The sequence below is a fragment of the Lampris incognitus genome, chromosome 2, assembly GCF_029633865.1.
Source record: "Lampris incognitus isolate fLamInc1 chromosome 2, fLamInc1.hap2, whole genome shotgun sequence".
Taxonomy (NCBI): Eukaryota; Metazoa; Chordata; class Actinopteri; order Lampriformes; family Lampridae; genus Lampris; species Lampris incognitus.
In genome coordinates this window covers 124,800,859-124,818,779 of record NC_079212.1, presented here as the reverse complement: position 1 = coordinate 124,818,779, position 17,921 = coordinate 124,800,859, and the positions used below count along the sequence as shown (strand labels likewise).

The 17,921-nt window shown below is 41.6% G+C and overlaps 1 protein-coding gene across 1 annotated transcript; it reads right to left on the bottom strand.

The window, feature by feature from the left end:
* Positions 1 to 7,990: 7,990 nt before the first annotated feature.
* Positions 7,991 to 16,688, bottom strand: prelid3b (PRELI domain containing 3). The gene is made up of 6 exons (XM_056273742.1): positions 16,554 to 16,688; positions 15,235 to 15,403; positions 11,884 to 11,973; positions 11,224 to 11,294; positions 10,935 to 11,037; positions 7,991 to 10,306 (listed from the first exon to the last, which is right to left on the bottom strand). The coding sequence occupies exons 1-6, from the start codon at positions 16,583 to 16,585 to the stop codon at positions 10,190 to 10,192; spliced, it is 582 nt and encodes a 193-aa protein (XP_056129717.1). The 5' UTR covers positions 16,586 to 16,688; the 3' UTR covers positions 7,991 to 10,189.
* Positions 16,689 to 17,921: the final 1,233 nt, after the last annotated feature.

Below are 17,921 nucleotides of genomic sequence, written 5' to 3'. Positions count from 1 at the left end.
GCGTGGCTGATTTTCCAATCAGCCTCCACGGCGTCGTGTTTTTTATCTTTATATATATAGTTAAAAAAACGACCATTGGCGCGTATAAAGAACAACGATTCTAAACAACCGATTCTGGACTTGACGACAAAGCAAGGGGTCAGCTACGAACGGGTAAGCTAACGCTAACCTCCGACTCCCTTGGCAGTGGCTTGTTTGATTTCAAATGTCCCACTTTTAAAAACCTTTAACTCCGCAAAAGACTGTGATTGGCTGAGAGACGGTTTCTACTCATCCACCATTGGCTGCTACAGAACGCCCATTACGTCACGAGTGACGCATTCTTTTTTCTTTTTTTTAAATCCTCCAAAATTGGGGGTGGCAGTATTTCTCTCCGTTGCCGTCTTTCTCTGCTATTAGTCCATGGGCCAGACGATATTTCGGTACACTCAAGGTGGCAAAACTTACTTATAATTTTTGAAAGGATCCATGTCTGTAGATAATATTTTGGTATGATAACCATTCCTGCGTGGCAGCTGTATCACAGTTATCAGCTCATGAAGTTAACCACCCCCTAAAGTAAATTGCATTTTAGACGCTGGTGCATATCCTGGTTTAGCCTCATGGTCAGGACATTTTTCAATGTTCTATAATATTGTCTTTGGTATCATTTTAAAGGGGACCTTCTTAGCTTTCATTCAAGCCCTGTTGTGGATATTTCTCACAAATATAGAGGTCACTTGAGCTCTTCAACCTGTCAATAACACACATCTTTCTGCAATGTTCGCCTAAACTATATATACTTTCCTTTAGCCCTATGGCATCTAGGAATATCAGGGACACAAAACACAAAAACTGGAATACTCACAGGACTGTAAAGATTCAGGAAATGTATAATATACCCATACTATTTCATTGTGTGAGGTGATTGTGAGCCTTAAATGAGAACTAGACCAAAGCCAGTTAGGTCACAAACTGGTCTCTATACATTTGTTTAAATACACAATCAAAATACATGATAAAAAGGAATACCATAGTGAGGTAATGAACTATTTTAATATTTTAAACAACATTGACATTTACATATACTTGTTCAATGATACATGTAATCCCATATCATTAGTGGGTATATGTAATGGTAATGGGTAGGGTAATGGGTATATGGGTATATGTGAATATGGTTACATTATTGTTATCAAGCTCTGGGTAACCAAGTCCAGAATCAACATCCTGTGCATCAATAGACTACTACCACAGTAATACCATCAGAATCATCACACTGTCATTCATCAAACTGCTCGTTTCTCTCATCATCTGACTCCCCAAGTTCAAAGTCCAGTTCTGGACCATCCTGCTGTTTTTGGTTACTGCAGGTCTGTAACCTGCACATGTCTGTGCATGGAAGTCCATTTGACAGGCACATGCAGCTTGGCATTTTACATGAATGCACACACTTGCATGTTAGCATTTCCAAGACCACATCTGGTGCAGGTGGGGAGCGCATCCAGTAAATGGCCAGCTTGCCTTCATCGTCTGTCCATCCATACTCAGTAGGGCTTGGCACCACAGGGTTAGCCTGCAGACAGCACTTCCATATTGCTGCCTGATAGTTGGCTCGTTGAACATGCATAAAGAGACAGTCTCTACATGGTGGCAGCTGGCTGGACTCAACCTCTCCCCTTTTGGTGCAGAAGAGCTGGTAACGCAGTTTGTTCACCTCAGCAGTGCTGCTATTAGCAGCATACATCCGACAGGTGAACTGCTCAATTTTCTGGAACAGCTCATCACTCACATTCCATGTCTGTCCCAGTTGACTAAAAGTCTCTTGGCAGGAAGTGTGCTTTCTCACTATCTCCAGGGCATTCAGTTTCCCTCGACCAGCGAATGCACTGACAGTGTCACAGCCTGTGAAGGCATGTAAGCCAATTAGGCTGTCACAGATGCTGTCTCCAAGTGAACTTGCCAGTTTGGTGATGTCGACAAACCGTGTGCGGTTCTGAGTCCCACACTTCTGGTAGATGGGACAGGTGATGTCCTTCTGGAAGCCAAGACAAAGCGCCATGACATCAGTGTCCTCAGCTGTGATGATAACTGACTTTGAGCCCGCATTTGCTGCATGCAATGCATGCAGGAGCAGACGGGTGTCAGCTTCTTCATGTGTGGAGTGCAGTTCTGCTGCTTCCTCACACCCATCTTCTGTCAACTTGTAGCAGGTTTCCTCACAGGTCATGTACAACACCTTGCCATGCAGCATAGCTCTGTATCGTGGGAGTTTCCACTCTTCCACCAGAAACTTGATGAGACTGGTCTTGTTGGAGGAACTGCACAGAAATTTTCTCCACTGCTGGACGTGGTGTCCCCCTGCAAGATTCTTGTACTGGAGAGTGATGTCTCCACCCCGGTTCAGTCGTTCAGCATCTTTGATCGAAGTCTGGTGATAGACATCAAAAAAAACATCAATCCTCCCACTCTGTGCTCCCTCATGGAGGACCTGGGTCAAGGCTGACTCTGCCACCTGTGCAAAGGTTTTGTTGTTGCCATTCATTTTTTGGACCAGGCTCATCCCATCAATGATGGAAGTAGATGGGATTGGGATGTCTTCTGCAGGAGATACATTCTTTTCAAGCTCTCTGGCAAGTGCAGCCTTGTTTGTTTTTCGTAAGGACCCATCAGCATTTGCCAGTGCCCATGGTAGTGGGCCCAATGGGTAGGCAAGGACATCCTTCAGATTCACCTTCCTGCTTTCAGCCACCAGGATCATGTGACTGAAAAGGTTTCTATCTGCCTTCAGAACCACATCCTGTGCTTTCTTTCCATGAGCTTTGTTTTGTGCTGACATTGGAGAATGTTTTCAGACTTTGCTTGGTAATCTTGTCGTGGAATTTCACAGGTGGTGGGTCTGCATCTAACCTTGTTTGCTGGAATGCTTGGTAGGCCTCTTCTCCTTTCTCAAGAGCTCTCAAGAGATCTATGGTCACATCAGGTGGAGCCATGTTGCCAGTGGAGAGGCTAACCAAATCAATCTCATCAGGGGACATAGGATTGAGCCAGTTATTCTCCATAAGGTCCATGAGAGACTAAACATCTGCTTCATCTCTCTTGATCCTTGGACTCTGTAGATCTGGATGAGACCATTTGCACCTGCCTTGACCTGTCAGGTCTCTCAGCTGTCTGAGGTACATGCTTCTATACTCAGCTGTGAGATAATATTTGGTCACAGCTCCTGGCTTCAAGCTGAATCCCTTTGTCCCTCCAGCTGTTTGGGTGTCTTTGTTCACCGTTTCTTCTATAGCTTGGTCAACAGGGATTCGGCCAAAGGGATTGGTGGAGCCCAGTTGGACTGAGAAGCCTCCTTCCATGAATTCTGTGTACACATCTGGGTGTGTGATGGGCAGCTCAGACATCTGGGCGTAGTAGTAGGGGAGGTAGCGTGCATAATTCATCCTGTCATAAGCAAAGCACCATGGGATCATTGCTCGAATGCTAGCCAAGTGTAGCATCCAGTCTCCCTCTCTGGATGCTCGGATGAGCCCCAACAAGATTTCAACCATGTCCAAATAGGACATCCAGAAGTTCGAGAGGCTGCCGTTTCCACCTCTAAGGAACTCACGGTAGACTTCAAATAGATCTATGATGCGTGTACAAGAGCTGTTCTCGAGGACCTCCTTCAAAGCATGTTGTGAGACTTCTTTCCCAAGGCTGTCAATGGTCTTCAGTGTCTCATTCAGGTGAACCATGTCATTCCTGTGAGTTTCTTCCAACCAGGACAGGAAACCATTCAAGGTCAGTCGCATGAGAGCCTCATACAGGGGCTTGTGTAGTTGCACTGCCCTGTTGTACTTGCGGCCATCCATAACACCAGCAATTGAGCCTTCTGCAATCATGCCAGACTCAATGCAGAGGTCTTTGAGTCCAGCATCTTGGAAACGCTTTCCTATTATTGCCAGCAGTGTGCTGATGGTGTGGAATACCCCAAGCCTAACGATGATATCATGGAACTTGTCATGGTGTTTCCATGTGATCTCGACAGCCTTCGCATACAGGGCTTGGTCAAAGACACAGACAATCTTCCTCAGGCCTAAGCACTGCATGATGCTCAGTGACTGGTTAAGCACCTCGTTGACAGTAGACATTTGTGTCGCTGGAGCATTGATGGTAGGCAGATAGCCTATATTGGCGGGGATGACCGTCATCTCTCCTCGAGTCAGGATGTTGAAGCCTGTCCAGCTGCTGACTGACTGTTCTTCTTGTTGTGACATGCGTGCTAGGACCCAAAGAAGGTTTTTCTCTCTGGCAAGCTTAGTATTGGCTGCAGTATCGGCATCTGACTTTTTGCTTTGTGGTGGCCCTACCCGTTGTCCAGCATTGTAAGTTGGTAACATTGGTGGGGGTCCATCAATGCTTCTCTTCTTTGTTTTGGGAACAGTGGGCATGGGTTGGACAGGAAGTGGGTTGACTGGCTTTGCTTGCACAGCAATCCCATTGACTCTGTGAGATGTTCCCTCACCACTGACAGTTTCTTCAAGACGGTCGATATTGTCCCAGGCTAAAGTTGTGAATATGCCAGGATGGATGTTAGTTGGAAGGGCAATGCCACTCCCTGATGATGAGAGTTTCTGGAGACACAGGGCAGTGTTGATCTCTTCCATCTGTGAATAGGACACACTGTGACCAAGTCGGTTGAGGATGTTTATCAACTCTACATTTCCTGTCAACGATTTGACACTGAATGGCTGAACAATGTGCTTGGAAGGCTTGGTATTTCCACATGTCACTGCATATACTATGTCATGGCCAAATGACTGCAGAAGGCACTGCACTCTCTGGGATGCATGATCAGGATCATTTGAGCCTGTGAGTAGAGAGTACAGGAAGATAATGAGCGACTCTGGAATGGTAGGACATTCTGCTTCTGGTTTGACTTCAGGCGGCCAGGTTTGAGGAACATCTTGACTTTTAATGTCTGCTCTCAATTTGATGGCTGCTTTGGCTATAACATCTTGTGCACTGACACTTTTCAGGGTCTGCAGCTCCCTTTTGAGAGACTGATTTTCTTTGGCAAGTTCCCTCATGGACAAGTTATCGGGATAGAGGAGGAATTTTCCTTTCTCATCAGGGAATATCTGCAAGGCTCCAGCAAACTCACTCTCCAGGTTTCGCCTTATGTGCTTCTTGGTTGATTCCTTGACTTGGGCAATGCCTTGGGAGTTCATTGAAGCTACCAGTCTAGAAGAGAGATCAGTCATTGTCATCACTTGAGGATTGCCAAAAAGCTCCATCCTGATGAAGAGGAACAGCTCATTGTATGCCTTATTCACAGCAGCTTCATACTGGGCTGCAGCATCATCATCTTCATTGCTGGCAACCTCTCCTTTGGAAACCTCTTCTTTGGTGTAAAGTCTATAGCATGACCTGTGGTAGTGCCCTTCAGCTGCTACAAGGTCTCTACTCACAATGGCAAGGATTCTGCTGTCCCTTTTCTTTGTGGCTGCACTCCTGATCTTTGCATCAGCTCGCAGTTCTCGACACTGCACCAGTACTTCTCTCGTATTCTGTCTCTTGGAATATTTGCTGTTTTTCTGACAAAATATGCACTCTGCATCGTAAGTCCTAGATGTACTTGGAGCATGTCGAGCTACTCTCTTAGATTGTTTCTCTTCAGCAGAGACACAACTTTTCTTTTCTTTTGCAAGGAGGCCATCAAGAATTTGCTTCATAGTGAAGATACTGCGACACTTTCTGTGGTAGTAGATTGCTGGAATCTGTCCCTCAGGAATGTCTTTTGCCAGTTTCAAAACTGGTGCATGATTTCGTATCTGAGCTGCCCTGAGCAGAGTTCTCCATGAGTCGACACTTTGTAGTGAAACCAGCTTATCTGTATCATCAGAACAGTGGATAATGCACTCCACCCGTGGGCGCTTTGGTATTAGGTAAAAACTTGCTTGTTCACCAGTGGCCATATTCAGTCAGTTTTCACCTGCCACATACAAACAAATACATGTAACTTAGGTGTATGAACACTACTAAAACAAAGTTTACTTTGCTTCACCAGCGTCATATTACCATTATTTATCTTACATAGCCACAAGTAGATACATTACCTAGTTGCTATGCAACAGCTGTATTTTGTCCACATGAGGCCGCTAAAATCAACACAAGATGAAAGTTCCTCGTAGCCACTTTAACTAATCATATTAACATATACATTAAAAGAACATGCTAACATTATGGGAAATTAGCTTACAATCTTCTCCAGAGTGAGACAAGAAGATAGATACCAGTTTCCTCTATATGTGTTTAGTAGAAAGCTATCTGGCTGCACGTTAGCCTAGCTTAGCACAATGAATGGAAGTACACAGTACTGGTTATCCTTGGTTGTTGGCCAACTAAGAACTGTCCCAGAGTTTAAGCTAGGCTTATCAGTACCAGGGGTGTTGAAATGCTATATTTGTAAAAATCTGGGCAAATACACAATCGTGAGAGGCACAGAAACAGGTTTCCTGAAAGAAAAATGAAATAGCTGCTCATTTGGAAAGGTTATCATGTATTATTTTACTTCTGTTAGTGTACCAAATAAAATGGCACCAGTGAAGTTGTGTCACCTCGGGTGATATCGATATCTGGTCTGACCCATGGACTAACTGGCTTTGGTCTAGTTAGTTTCTTAGTAATAATGCCCTTCTAATTTAAGGTTCACAATCACCTCACACAATGAAATAGTATGGGTATATTATACATTTCCTGAATCTTTACAGTCCTGTGAGTATTCCAGTTTTTGTGTTTTGTGTCCCTGATATTCCTAGATGCCATAGGGCTAAAGGAAAGTATATATAGTTTAGGCGAACATTGCAGAAAGATGTGTGTTATTGACAGGTTGAAGAGCTCAAGTGACCTCTATATTTGTGAGAAATATCCACAACAGGGCTTGAATGAAAGCTAAGAAGGTCCCCTTTAAAATGATACCAAAGACAATATTATAGAACATTGAAAAATGTCCTGACCATGAGGCTAAACCAGGATATGCACCAGCGTCCAAAATGCAATTTACTTTAGGGGGTGGTTAACTTCATGAGCTGATAACTGTGATACAGCTGCCACTCAGGAATGGTTATCATACCAAAATATCATCTACAGACATGGATCCTTTCAAAAATTATAAGTAAGTTTTGCCACCTTGAGTGTACCGAAATAGGAAATTTTGGGCTCTGGCCCATGGACTATATGCTGCCATCTGTAAAATCCCAATGTCATTGGACTGTCAGTTTAAAGGCTTCTTTTATATCCGGGACCTTGGAATCATCCTGACCCGCCCACTCCCTATGCACTCCACAACAGAAGCCCCGAAGTAGTGGCAAAATGGTAGTTCTGCTACTCCGTTTCAAATTCAATTTTGTGTACTTCAATGTTTCATGACCGTGCCATAATTATTTCCAGATATTTCATTGCGCTTTGCTGTTGTTTCTGTTTGTTTTACATTCTCCACATTCTGAATCAGGTAGAGAATGTAGACTTTTGTTTATTCCTCATCCTGGTTAAACGCATCTCAGCAAACTTCTGTCAATGCACTGACAAGAACGGGAATATTGAGATTTCTACACAAATGCAAACGATGGTAATTAATTGAATTGCATGATTAAAACGTTTTAACCTGTGGAAAATTCACAGCATCGTGAAATCACACATTTACATTTTGTTTGCCCTTTTGTTGTGTGTGCTTCATGTGTTTTAGACTGAAATTGGAGCGCTCATGTGTAAATGCACTTATTTTAAGTCGCTTTGCATAAAGGCATCGGCTAAATGACTGTAATGTAATGTTAGGGAAAAGTCACACATAAGCACACTATGACCATTTGACAGGGTGTTGGCCCTACAATTCAAATTGGCGTGGAAATGGTGAAATTACTACACCTTGACGTGGACAGCTTTACCCAGTGCCACAAACTGAACATGCTAGTCACTACCCACTGCACTCGACACACAACAGACAAAAAGTAGTGAGTAGTATTGCAGGTAGGATGCTTGAAATCTTTATTCATTCTAACTATACATCTCACACATTCTCTCAGATAGGAAACTCAAACAGCAGCATTTCAACTTTCTTCCATATATATATGCATGAGCATGTCAAATGTGAATGTTGACAATATCATCATTACAGAATATTATTTTTAGAGGTAAATAATTTATGTAGCCTTATCCTCGCCAAATGTCAACACAATATACAATTTGAACTTTGAACACAAGGGAGATGAACAAGAGAATTGTAATATTTGGCCACAGCATGACAGTGTGGCTTGTTTTTAATTTGCTTCACAGGCATACCGGTGAAACTGTCACCAACAGTGGAAGAATGTAGTTTTACCAGGCAACTCACCTAGGTGTGCCCAATTTGTGTGTCTTAAATTATTGCATGGCTTTGTTGAAAATAATGATGCCCTTTAAAAAAATAAAGGAAAGGTCATCAAAAATTTCAGGGTCTTTCTGATAATCTACTATTGAATCACTTTAGCTTACTATTCCACTCTCAGACGTCACCTCCAAAAACAGGCCCATATTTTTCCAGTGACCATCTCTATGGTTGAATTATGTGATGTGATCACAGAACAAGGTTTAGGTGCAGTCCATTCACTGTCAGCACCATCCTATTACCATTAAGAACAAAACAGAATCACAATGCATTAGTGTCTTTATAATAATACAAAAATAGAATAGCAAATTCAATTCTACAGTAGAATTATTTGCCATTTAAACCACCAAGAGGTTTTTGTATTCTTGGATACTTCACATTAGAGAAATCAGGGGCATATATGTGCATTTACAACTTTCCGCTCTATATTTAACATGATAAATTAAGTACCAAGCGAGCTACTTCATTTTCCAAAGTACCAAAACGAAATCCACAAAGTACAACTGGCAACAAAGAATGTAACATCACATCGCTCATTTCAACACGTCACCCATTTCACTCAATAAATATTCCTGTTACAGATTACAGTATGAAGACAAGCCACTTTCATCATGAATATAAATGCATGTTGTAACTACTTTTGCTCTTATCAATGCAAAGGTATTAAAGTTCTCTTTTGTAAATTTAGAAATTTATTTTTTAATTAAAATTATTCCATATAAGCCAAAGACAAAGCTTAAGTATAGATTTAAACGCTTGTAATGCTTTTCACACTTTGCAGGTGTGCTTTGTTCCTTGTGTTATCGAAGGGGGGAACAGGATTCATTTTCATGTAGATAAACCTAAATAGAATTCAGTATTAGTTCATTCTATGTTAGTTAGCAACTACTGGTGTGGTGCTTCAACTGTAAAACAAAGCATTTGAACAACTTGCAAACTCCCAAGTGTAAAAATTGAAGAATGATTGAAAGTCTACAAACACTGCATTTTAGATGGTCCACTATATTACTCCATCAAAAAAAAAAAAACCCCAAAGTATATATGTTGATCCCATCATGTCAGAATACAGTACTTATGTTCAGGCTCATATTTGATGCCTGGCACAGGCTTTCTTATCATCACTGAGATGGCTGAGAAAAACCTATTTAGGTTTGTTGCTCTTTAATAAACAGCCCTGATGAGGTTTCTCCCCATGGCTGTGTAAATCATTTAACTTATCCTGAAAATATGAACACCCTACTGTTTATTATTTACATGCTTTGTACTGGATTGTGCCTCACCAAATCAAAGCCAGGACATTTCCTACCATCAAACTATGTTTTTCTTATAACTTCCTTTCAGTGAACCCACAGGGCTCGGTTAGGAGACCAACTGGCAGTATGAGGTTGTATGTCAGTCATCTCTGACAAAGAGTAGTTTTAAAAGTTTGGCACCTTTTCTCATCTGAGTGAACTGATGCCTTGACTAACTTGTTGTTAACCTTGACTCGTTCCACAAATTTCCAAACATAGATATCAGTGGCATTCAACCTTGTCCCTGAGCACACCACCCAGTCTTCCTGGGTTTCTCAATGCAGTCCCACCAAGAGGCTTCTCCTGAAGCTGCTCATTGGAATCACTTCATGTTGCAGTACGAAACATATCTAATATAGATAATAAGTTAGAAGAGACTGAGGAATTTCACCATCGAGGAGTATTACAAAATAGAAAAAACTGCTGCAACATGGGGGGGGGGGGTTGTTTAGTTGTGCTGGCATTAGTTGCACCAAGATGTAGAGCTGAGGTTAAGCTTGAGAAGGAGGTGTCATTTCTCAGTGACAGCAGCGGCCATGGGTGTTCGTATGGTCCCGCGTGCAGTGGCTGCAATTTCTTCTATTTCCGCATTCAGCCTTCTGATCACCCACTCCATGGCTTCACGACCCTGATGGAGATTAGATACAAAAAGATGTTAATTCATAAGAGGATGCAAACAGAACCGATCCCAGCAGAATAGGAAAAGAAGTGACAGTATCTGTTCATATGGAAAAGAGTCTGACAGTTAAATGAGGGTTCGGATCGGTGGCAGAATTCTAATTATTCCACAAAGAGAATTCCAGATGAAAGACAATACACAAAGACCCTTAAGCTGTTATTTTTCACAATAAGAGCGAAAGATGCCCTGTAAAATCTGTTTTGACACAGACTCTTAGCTCAGAAGGTCCGTGTCCTCATCTTTTATACCACTCTCATTTAAAAAAATACTTGTCAGCCTATAAGGCATATACCGGGAGATTAATATTTTCACAAAGTGAGACAGTGGGTTGCAAGACATTCTCATGTTGTGGTTTTGTACCAAAGATTTGTCCGCCATCATTTAGAATTTTCTTTAAGGTTAGTTTTAAAGTGGAGACAAACAGGAAATGTAGGATGAAGGGGGGAGACATGCAAAAAAGGCTCTTAGCCCGACGTGAACCCAGGATACTGCAATGAGGCCTGAGCCTACACGATGAGCTTAAATGGTTGAACCACCAGGACACCACAACAAACTGAATTTGAAAAGGGTCTCTTACCTTCCCGGCATTGGTCGAGATAGTGTTGGCCATAACACCCTCCAGATAACTGCTGAGACTGACTCCTTTCACTGAGATGATGGCCTCCTGGGTTAGTATTGTTCTTAAGAGGTGAGGGTTGGAAGAATTACAAAAATATATATTTTAGTGATACAAAGGCTGTTTACAACACCCTGGTAGTCATGATAGTTTGTCAAAAAGGTTTGTTGATATATTTTGTATCATACAATAAGAATAAGAGGAAAGGTAAATTGTGTTATCTTAAAATGCCTGTGATGTTGAAACTTACTTCTCAGGATCTTGAGGGTGTGGTTTGTATGTTAACTTCTCATCTACAGACACCATGTTTGTGAAGGTGATCTACAGAAACAAAAGAGGGAATAACATTAGCAAATATGAAAACACGCAGGGTCTCAGAAACAAACGAACAAGAGGAATTGTCATTACAGTGTCAAATGATTACATAATATGATCCATACAGTTGGAAATGTCAACCAGCCAGCTATACCTGGAACAAGTAAGGAATCATTCCAGAGATGCTTGAAAAAAATTCCTACCCTGCAGTACATGTAGGTTCCCCTTGCTTTAACAAAAACAGGAATGGGTCAAATTTGTCCATGGCACCATGTTTGTGGTTGACACATTCATGACATGTTTTGTAAACCTAGTGAAAGGGTTTTCATAAGAACATACATGTACCTTATATAATAATATCTTATGAAAGCCTACATCCCCAAATAAATTTGAGGTGGACATCTAAAGCATTCTTTAATCTCGGTTTGGGACTAGGGATTACATGGAAAGTTTTTCTTCTCAAGTCTCCATGAGATCAGTGTGTTTTCACTAGAGATGGACCCACGGTGTCACTCAACATTTGAAAATTAAAATGAAATCCTTTCAACGTCACATTCATTTGTACCTGACATTTACTCCAATTATAATCACTCACATTTGAGGATTGAAGTTCAAACGTCTTTTCTTTGGGATCCACAACAGAGTGCTCCTGGATGTACGTGCATGTCCGCGTGTTACCGATGATCTAAAGATATCAAAGTGAAAGAAAAGAATTAAGGCATAGTTTACTACAATTGAAATGAATGGCTGCGATTTGCTGACACATTATTCAATTCGTTCATTGTCTTCACAACTTAGCTGGCTGCACCTTGGATGCAGCCAGCAGTCATGCGATTGGAGTATGTATGGACTTCACATACTTTTTCATGCCAGTGTCCATGACACAGCAATGAGAGATTGACTGGCATGTCTTACACTGACCAATCCTGCGTGAAACTACAGGGAAATGAGGTAAGGAAACATGCCTGTGACATATGTACATGGGATGTTAGTGGGGGCAAAGTTAAGGGAGAAGTTAGGACAAAATGACACTGCTGGAAGTCAGTGGGAAGACAGCAAGTCACTGATTTTAGATCTATGTGAGGAGATGCCACTATTCAAGCTCAACCTAAGTGCACAGATTGCATGTGACCAGTGCTTGTTCCTCATGAAAAACAAATTGCTAGAGAAAAGGCTGAGAGCATTATCACAAGACACCAATTGTGGCCGTTTGTTAGAACATGCAAGTTATTTCAGGATGGAAAACTGTACGCACTGATATCAGATATGGGTCACTATCAAAAGTGAATGTGAACATTAAGACAAAAAATAGAGAAGAAAACGAAGAAGACTAAGATAAAGAAGAGATGAAGGAGGTAGAGCAGGTGGTCTGGTAACTGGAGGGTTGCTGGTTCGATTCTCAGCTCCTCCTTGCAAAAGAAGTCGAGGTGTCCCTGAACAAGACACCTAACCCGTAACTGCTCCCGATGACCTGGTTGTTACCCTGTATGGTTGACACCGCCATCGGTGTATGTGTAAGCGCGTTTGTGAGGCATTAATTAATTGTAAAGCGCCTTGAGTGTCTGTTGCAGATAGAAAAGCGCTACATAAAATGGAGTCCATTTAAAATGCTGTCCATAAGAAAATGAAGACAAAGATGATCCAGGCCAAAAATGAAATTGAGAATTGAGGCCTGCACTCTAAATGTAACCTTAACTCTAATCACAAGGCCACCAGGCTACCTATTCTAACAGCAGTTCCCAACTGACCAATTCACCTGATAACTCTGGCACTCCCATATACACCAATCAGCCAAAACATTAAAACCACTGACAGGTAAGTGAGTAACATTGATTATCTCATTACAACGGCACCTGTCAAGGGGTGGGATATATTAGGCAGCAAGTGAACAGTTAGTTCTTTAAGCTGATGTGTTGGAAGCAGGGAAAATGGGCAAGCATAAGGATAGGAGCTTCTTTGACAAGGGCCAATTGTGATGGCTAGACAACTGGGTCAGAGCATCTCCAAAATGGCAGGTCTTGTGGGGTGTTCTCCAGTATGCCCTGGTCAGTACCTACCAAAAGTGGTCCAAGGAAGGACAACGGTGAACTGAAAACCGGGTCATAGGCACCTAAGGCTCATTGATGAGCGTAGGGAGCAAAGATCGTGTATTCTGATCACAATGATCAGATCACATGACAATATTAACTCTACAATGATTTAAAAGGGCAAAATGATTTAAGGTTAGCGCCTGTGCACTTCTAGATACACAGCGGTCTAATCTCATGCAAAGCCTTAGGAGTGACTTCATTGCAGACAATCTGATTAAGGGCCATGTTAAATGTGCCATCGTTCACTGGGCCAGTCAGTGTCATAGACGGCAGACAGAATTAGAGCGGATAGTAATTGATGTCATCTTGGGACTGTCTTCTGTAACCTTTCCAGGGATCTAAGCCAACTGAGCAACTTGTTGGCTAATAACTGAATAGGCTGGACCATGATACAGAGCAATGAAGGGTTATCTAAATCAGCTTTTATTGTCCAGCAAGACTTTTTAGAGGGCCAAACCAATAAAGAACATAGCACAACACAAGCGATCTTTACACCCTGTAGCCTAGGTATTCCCAGTGAATGTATTCAGGTTGGGATTTGGAAAGGAAATCCCCAGATGTCTACAACATGAACACAGCTTAGATTTTGCAAAATTGAACATTTTCAAATGTACTTTTTAAAGTAGCTACGGATAGGTAATACATATGAAGGAATATTAACACCCTTTTTGAGGTTTAGTTGAAGTCATCCTACTTCAGTGATCAGTCATTTCATTCTCTTCATATCGCTTGAACTTTTTTCACACTTATCTTAATACTCATATCTTGAGTCTAAAGCTAGAGGTTAAAATACACGCAGATGCCAAGTGCAGCACTGATACCATTGCTGTACTTTGCCAACTGTTAAAACAAAGTAAACCCTCTCTACCCTACACTCTGTCGGAAAAGTTACATCACATGCTATCAAGGGTCAAAGCTCTGCAGTGACAGAAATGGCAGTGTTGTGTCCTGTACAGCATGTGCCACAGCACACAGCCATAAACTCTCCTGGCCTCTAGCCAGACACCAGGTCAGCCGTCTCCCACAGAAATAGCCTTTGCCGATAAGGTCAGTTCCCGCTGACTGAAGCCTAACTGCATTCTGCTACAATTGGATTCATGCCTATGCTTCCACCTGTTAAATAACTTTTTTATACTCGACATTAGCAATTGTCACTTCAGATCCAGAACTCATATTCACTCTATCCTTTAAGGTCCAGCTCTAGGAAGGCCAAGTTTACAGGTGAAATGCAACTAAAGTGACACTGTGCTTCATTCCACTTCGAATTCTCTGCACCATTGCACTTTATCGCCTCTTATTTCACCTGTATATAGTCAATTTTTGTGTATATATCTGAAGATTGTTGTGTTGTTATTCTATGTTAAATACACAGAGAGAGCCACGAAACCGGAGATAAATTCCATGTAGTGCAAACCTACATGGCCAGTACACTTGATTATGAAGAAGCAGCCATGAGAAAGGGTGCTACAACCAAGTTACTGTCGTTCATTACAACCCTGTAATTCTCTTGACTTTTTAAATGGATGTAGCATATCCATTTCTCTCTGCTTCTCCAGTTTACCACCATGGCAGGCCATAATGTGGGACATGCTTTCTAAGTTTGACTGAGATAGAAAGTTAAATCAGTTCATCTGGACAGAACATTGTGTCCAGATGAACTGATTCAACTTTCTGTGATTTCCTTACCTGGTTTATTGAGCATGCATAAAGACATTTGACTAAGATAATTAATTACACTGGAAGGCTAACAATGCCACAACATCACTCCTGCATTAATTAGATGCCAACTAATAAATAGGTTCTTATAAAAGATGAATCCTGAAAAAGTGGATTTAACTTAATCAGGTGGCACTCACAGATTTGACTATAGATGGAAGGCCCCACTCTGTGCTGAGCAGCCGTTCACTGTGCAGGCATCCCTCTTTATCTACGTTTCTGTTCAGAACGTCCACTCCAACGACGCTTGGGTTCATGGGGTTTGGGTACTTCTGCATAGCTGCCTTTGTTACTGTCTCCCAAGGATGACTGTAAAGGGAGGGAGAGGGAACACAAAACATAAAATAGAAAAAAATGTTTTATGTAGCCTTACAAGTCAAAATGTAAAGACACATTCTGAATGATCTTTATTGTCCGTTGAAAGGGACAGTTATCTCCCCTGACTGATTTGCACAGAGTAAAATACAAAAATTGCAAGACTTACACTGCACATGAGGTTTTATTTTGCGTTTTCAGAGGCAACGCAAGACACATTTCAGCTCTATTTTTTAAAAGGAAACTGACCAAGTTGTGCTATCCTTTACATAACTTGGCTGAGAATAAATGACAAGCAATTTAATTGAAGTTACACTACATGCTTTTAAAAATCTATTGACAGGGAATTAGGGAGGTAGAAGTGTGGAAACTGAGTTAATTAATGACCTTCAGATCTATTTTAGCTGAACACGACTGTTATGATTTAGGAAACTCGCAAGGGTATCAGTGATGCGCTTCCACAGTATATTAGAGGCGAATATACAGTGCATGATTTCCAGGGAGAAACTTTATTTTTGTTAACTTCATTGATAATTTTTTCCCTCTTCATTTTTTTTCTAATTGGGAACAACACAAAATGAACACCCAACACAGCTGGGTAATGAAAATAAAAGCAAAAAAATAGTCACGCATTAAATCGGTTATTGAGTTTAAGGCAGCTTTTTTTTACTAAGCGATGAGAGCAGGTACAAGGCACGGATTTTTGTTTTTCATTAGAAAACTTGCAATGATGTAAGAAGTATTTGCAGGAGAATAAGATTAATTATAAAAATACGGTTGCCATGGAGTCACGTAAGCGCGGCGTGGTTGTCAGATGACGCTGTGAAGAGGCGCGTCAGAATGTGGGTCAAAGGTTGCGGCCAGCCGGTTAGCGCTTTACGCAATCTGGAAGTATTCTCTACAATGAGGTCATTGAGAGCCGTTGCAGGAAAAAAATCCTAATCTAGAAACTAAATACAACCATAGTTGAGGTACATATACTGACTCATCGTCTCACATGCTAGGTAGATGACAATGACATACGCCGGCTAGAGTAACCAGACTGTCCGGACAGACAGACCCTTTAACCGAGCGAGTAAGGCAACGTTTATTCAAACATGCACCAACACTGGAACTAAATACATTATTGGGATCCGTGACTTACTTGAATATGTGCTCTGATGTCCAGATCTTCATGGCTTGGCTGGTGTTGGTTAGGTGAAAGCGGCGGAAGTACCGATGGCGGGTACGGGGGTGAGCAGACAGCCGGGCACTGATCGGATCAGCGGAGCCACCTTGGGTAAAAGAGAGTCGCTAGTGACGTCTCCTCCCACTATACGTCAGCGGTCACATGAACTACCGCCGCAGACGCACTTACAGAGAAAAGGTTACGAGGACAAGAGCGTGGACGACCTGACCAGTTAAAATCACTGACAAATAATGGATAACATTTTAGTTTTTCAGGGTGGTAGAATTAAAGAAAAACGCGCACTTGATGAAATATGGAGATTTTATTTTGTTGCTGTTTCGTTTAATTTCCCATTGTGTCCAAAGGCATTTTAACCATTTGTGTGTTACGCAACTCAACTCAAGAGGTTAAAGGCCCCCCCCCGCAACACAAGCGAATCTGATTAGGTAAAAAAAAGAAGAAGCAATTTTGATAAATACAAGCCGATGACCTCTATTATTTCACATACGGGTTACAGAAAGCTGAGATGAATTATTTGAAGTTGTAGAAGAGAGATATTTGTGGCAAATAATGATTCTAACAATATTGAAAAGCTTTCAGTGCTGACTGTCCACGCTCACCAGTAGCCTCTGTTAGACATGAGCGTAGGTTTCGTTTGAACATTGGGGGGCACATTAAGCAGGGGTTCTGGGGGTCTTCCCCTAGGAAATTTTGAGCATCAAACACTTCATTTCCTGTATTATGGTGATTTTTTATGCACCAATTTGTGCCGTTTCTGCATCAATTTATGGAGGAAATGTCTTTATTTTTGTTTAGGAAAGATCGAAATTCAGGCACCAGGTGACAATTCAAAATATAATGGAATATAATAGTAAGGCTCTCCGGCATTCTGTATTAGTTTCAAATATTTATTCTTCTGTAGATCAATTTTTTTTCATTTAATACTATCCCTGCTGATGTGTTTTACGGATTTATGGATGATTTATGGATGTGGTGAGGGAAGACATGCAGGTGGCTGGTGTGACAGAGAAAGATGCAGAAGACAGGCAGACATGGAGACGGATGATCCGCTGTGGCGCCCCCTAACGGGAGCAGCCGAAAGTAGTAGATTATCCCTGCTGAACCAACACTTATGCACGATTTACTCTCCTGCCCTCTTTTGTGTCTTTTGGTTTGGGAAGTAACCTCCTTAAATGTGCATGTGGCACCTATTCGCCTCAATGATAAATTAATTAATTTTAATTGATTTATAAACCTAGCTCATATGTGTTTCAGCAAGACTTTTGCTCATCTTCGAACCTTTCTGCACATTCATAACATATCACACATATCTGTGTTTTGGAA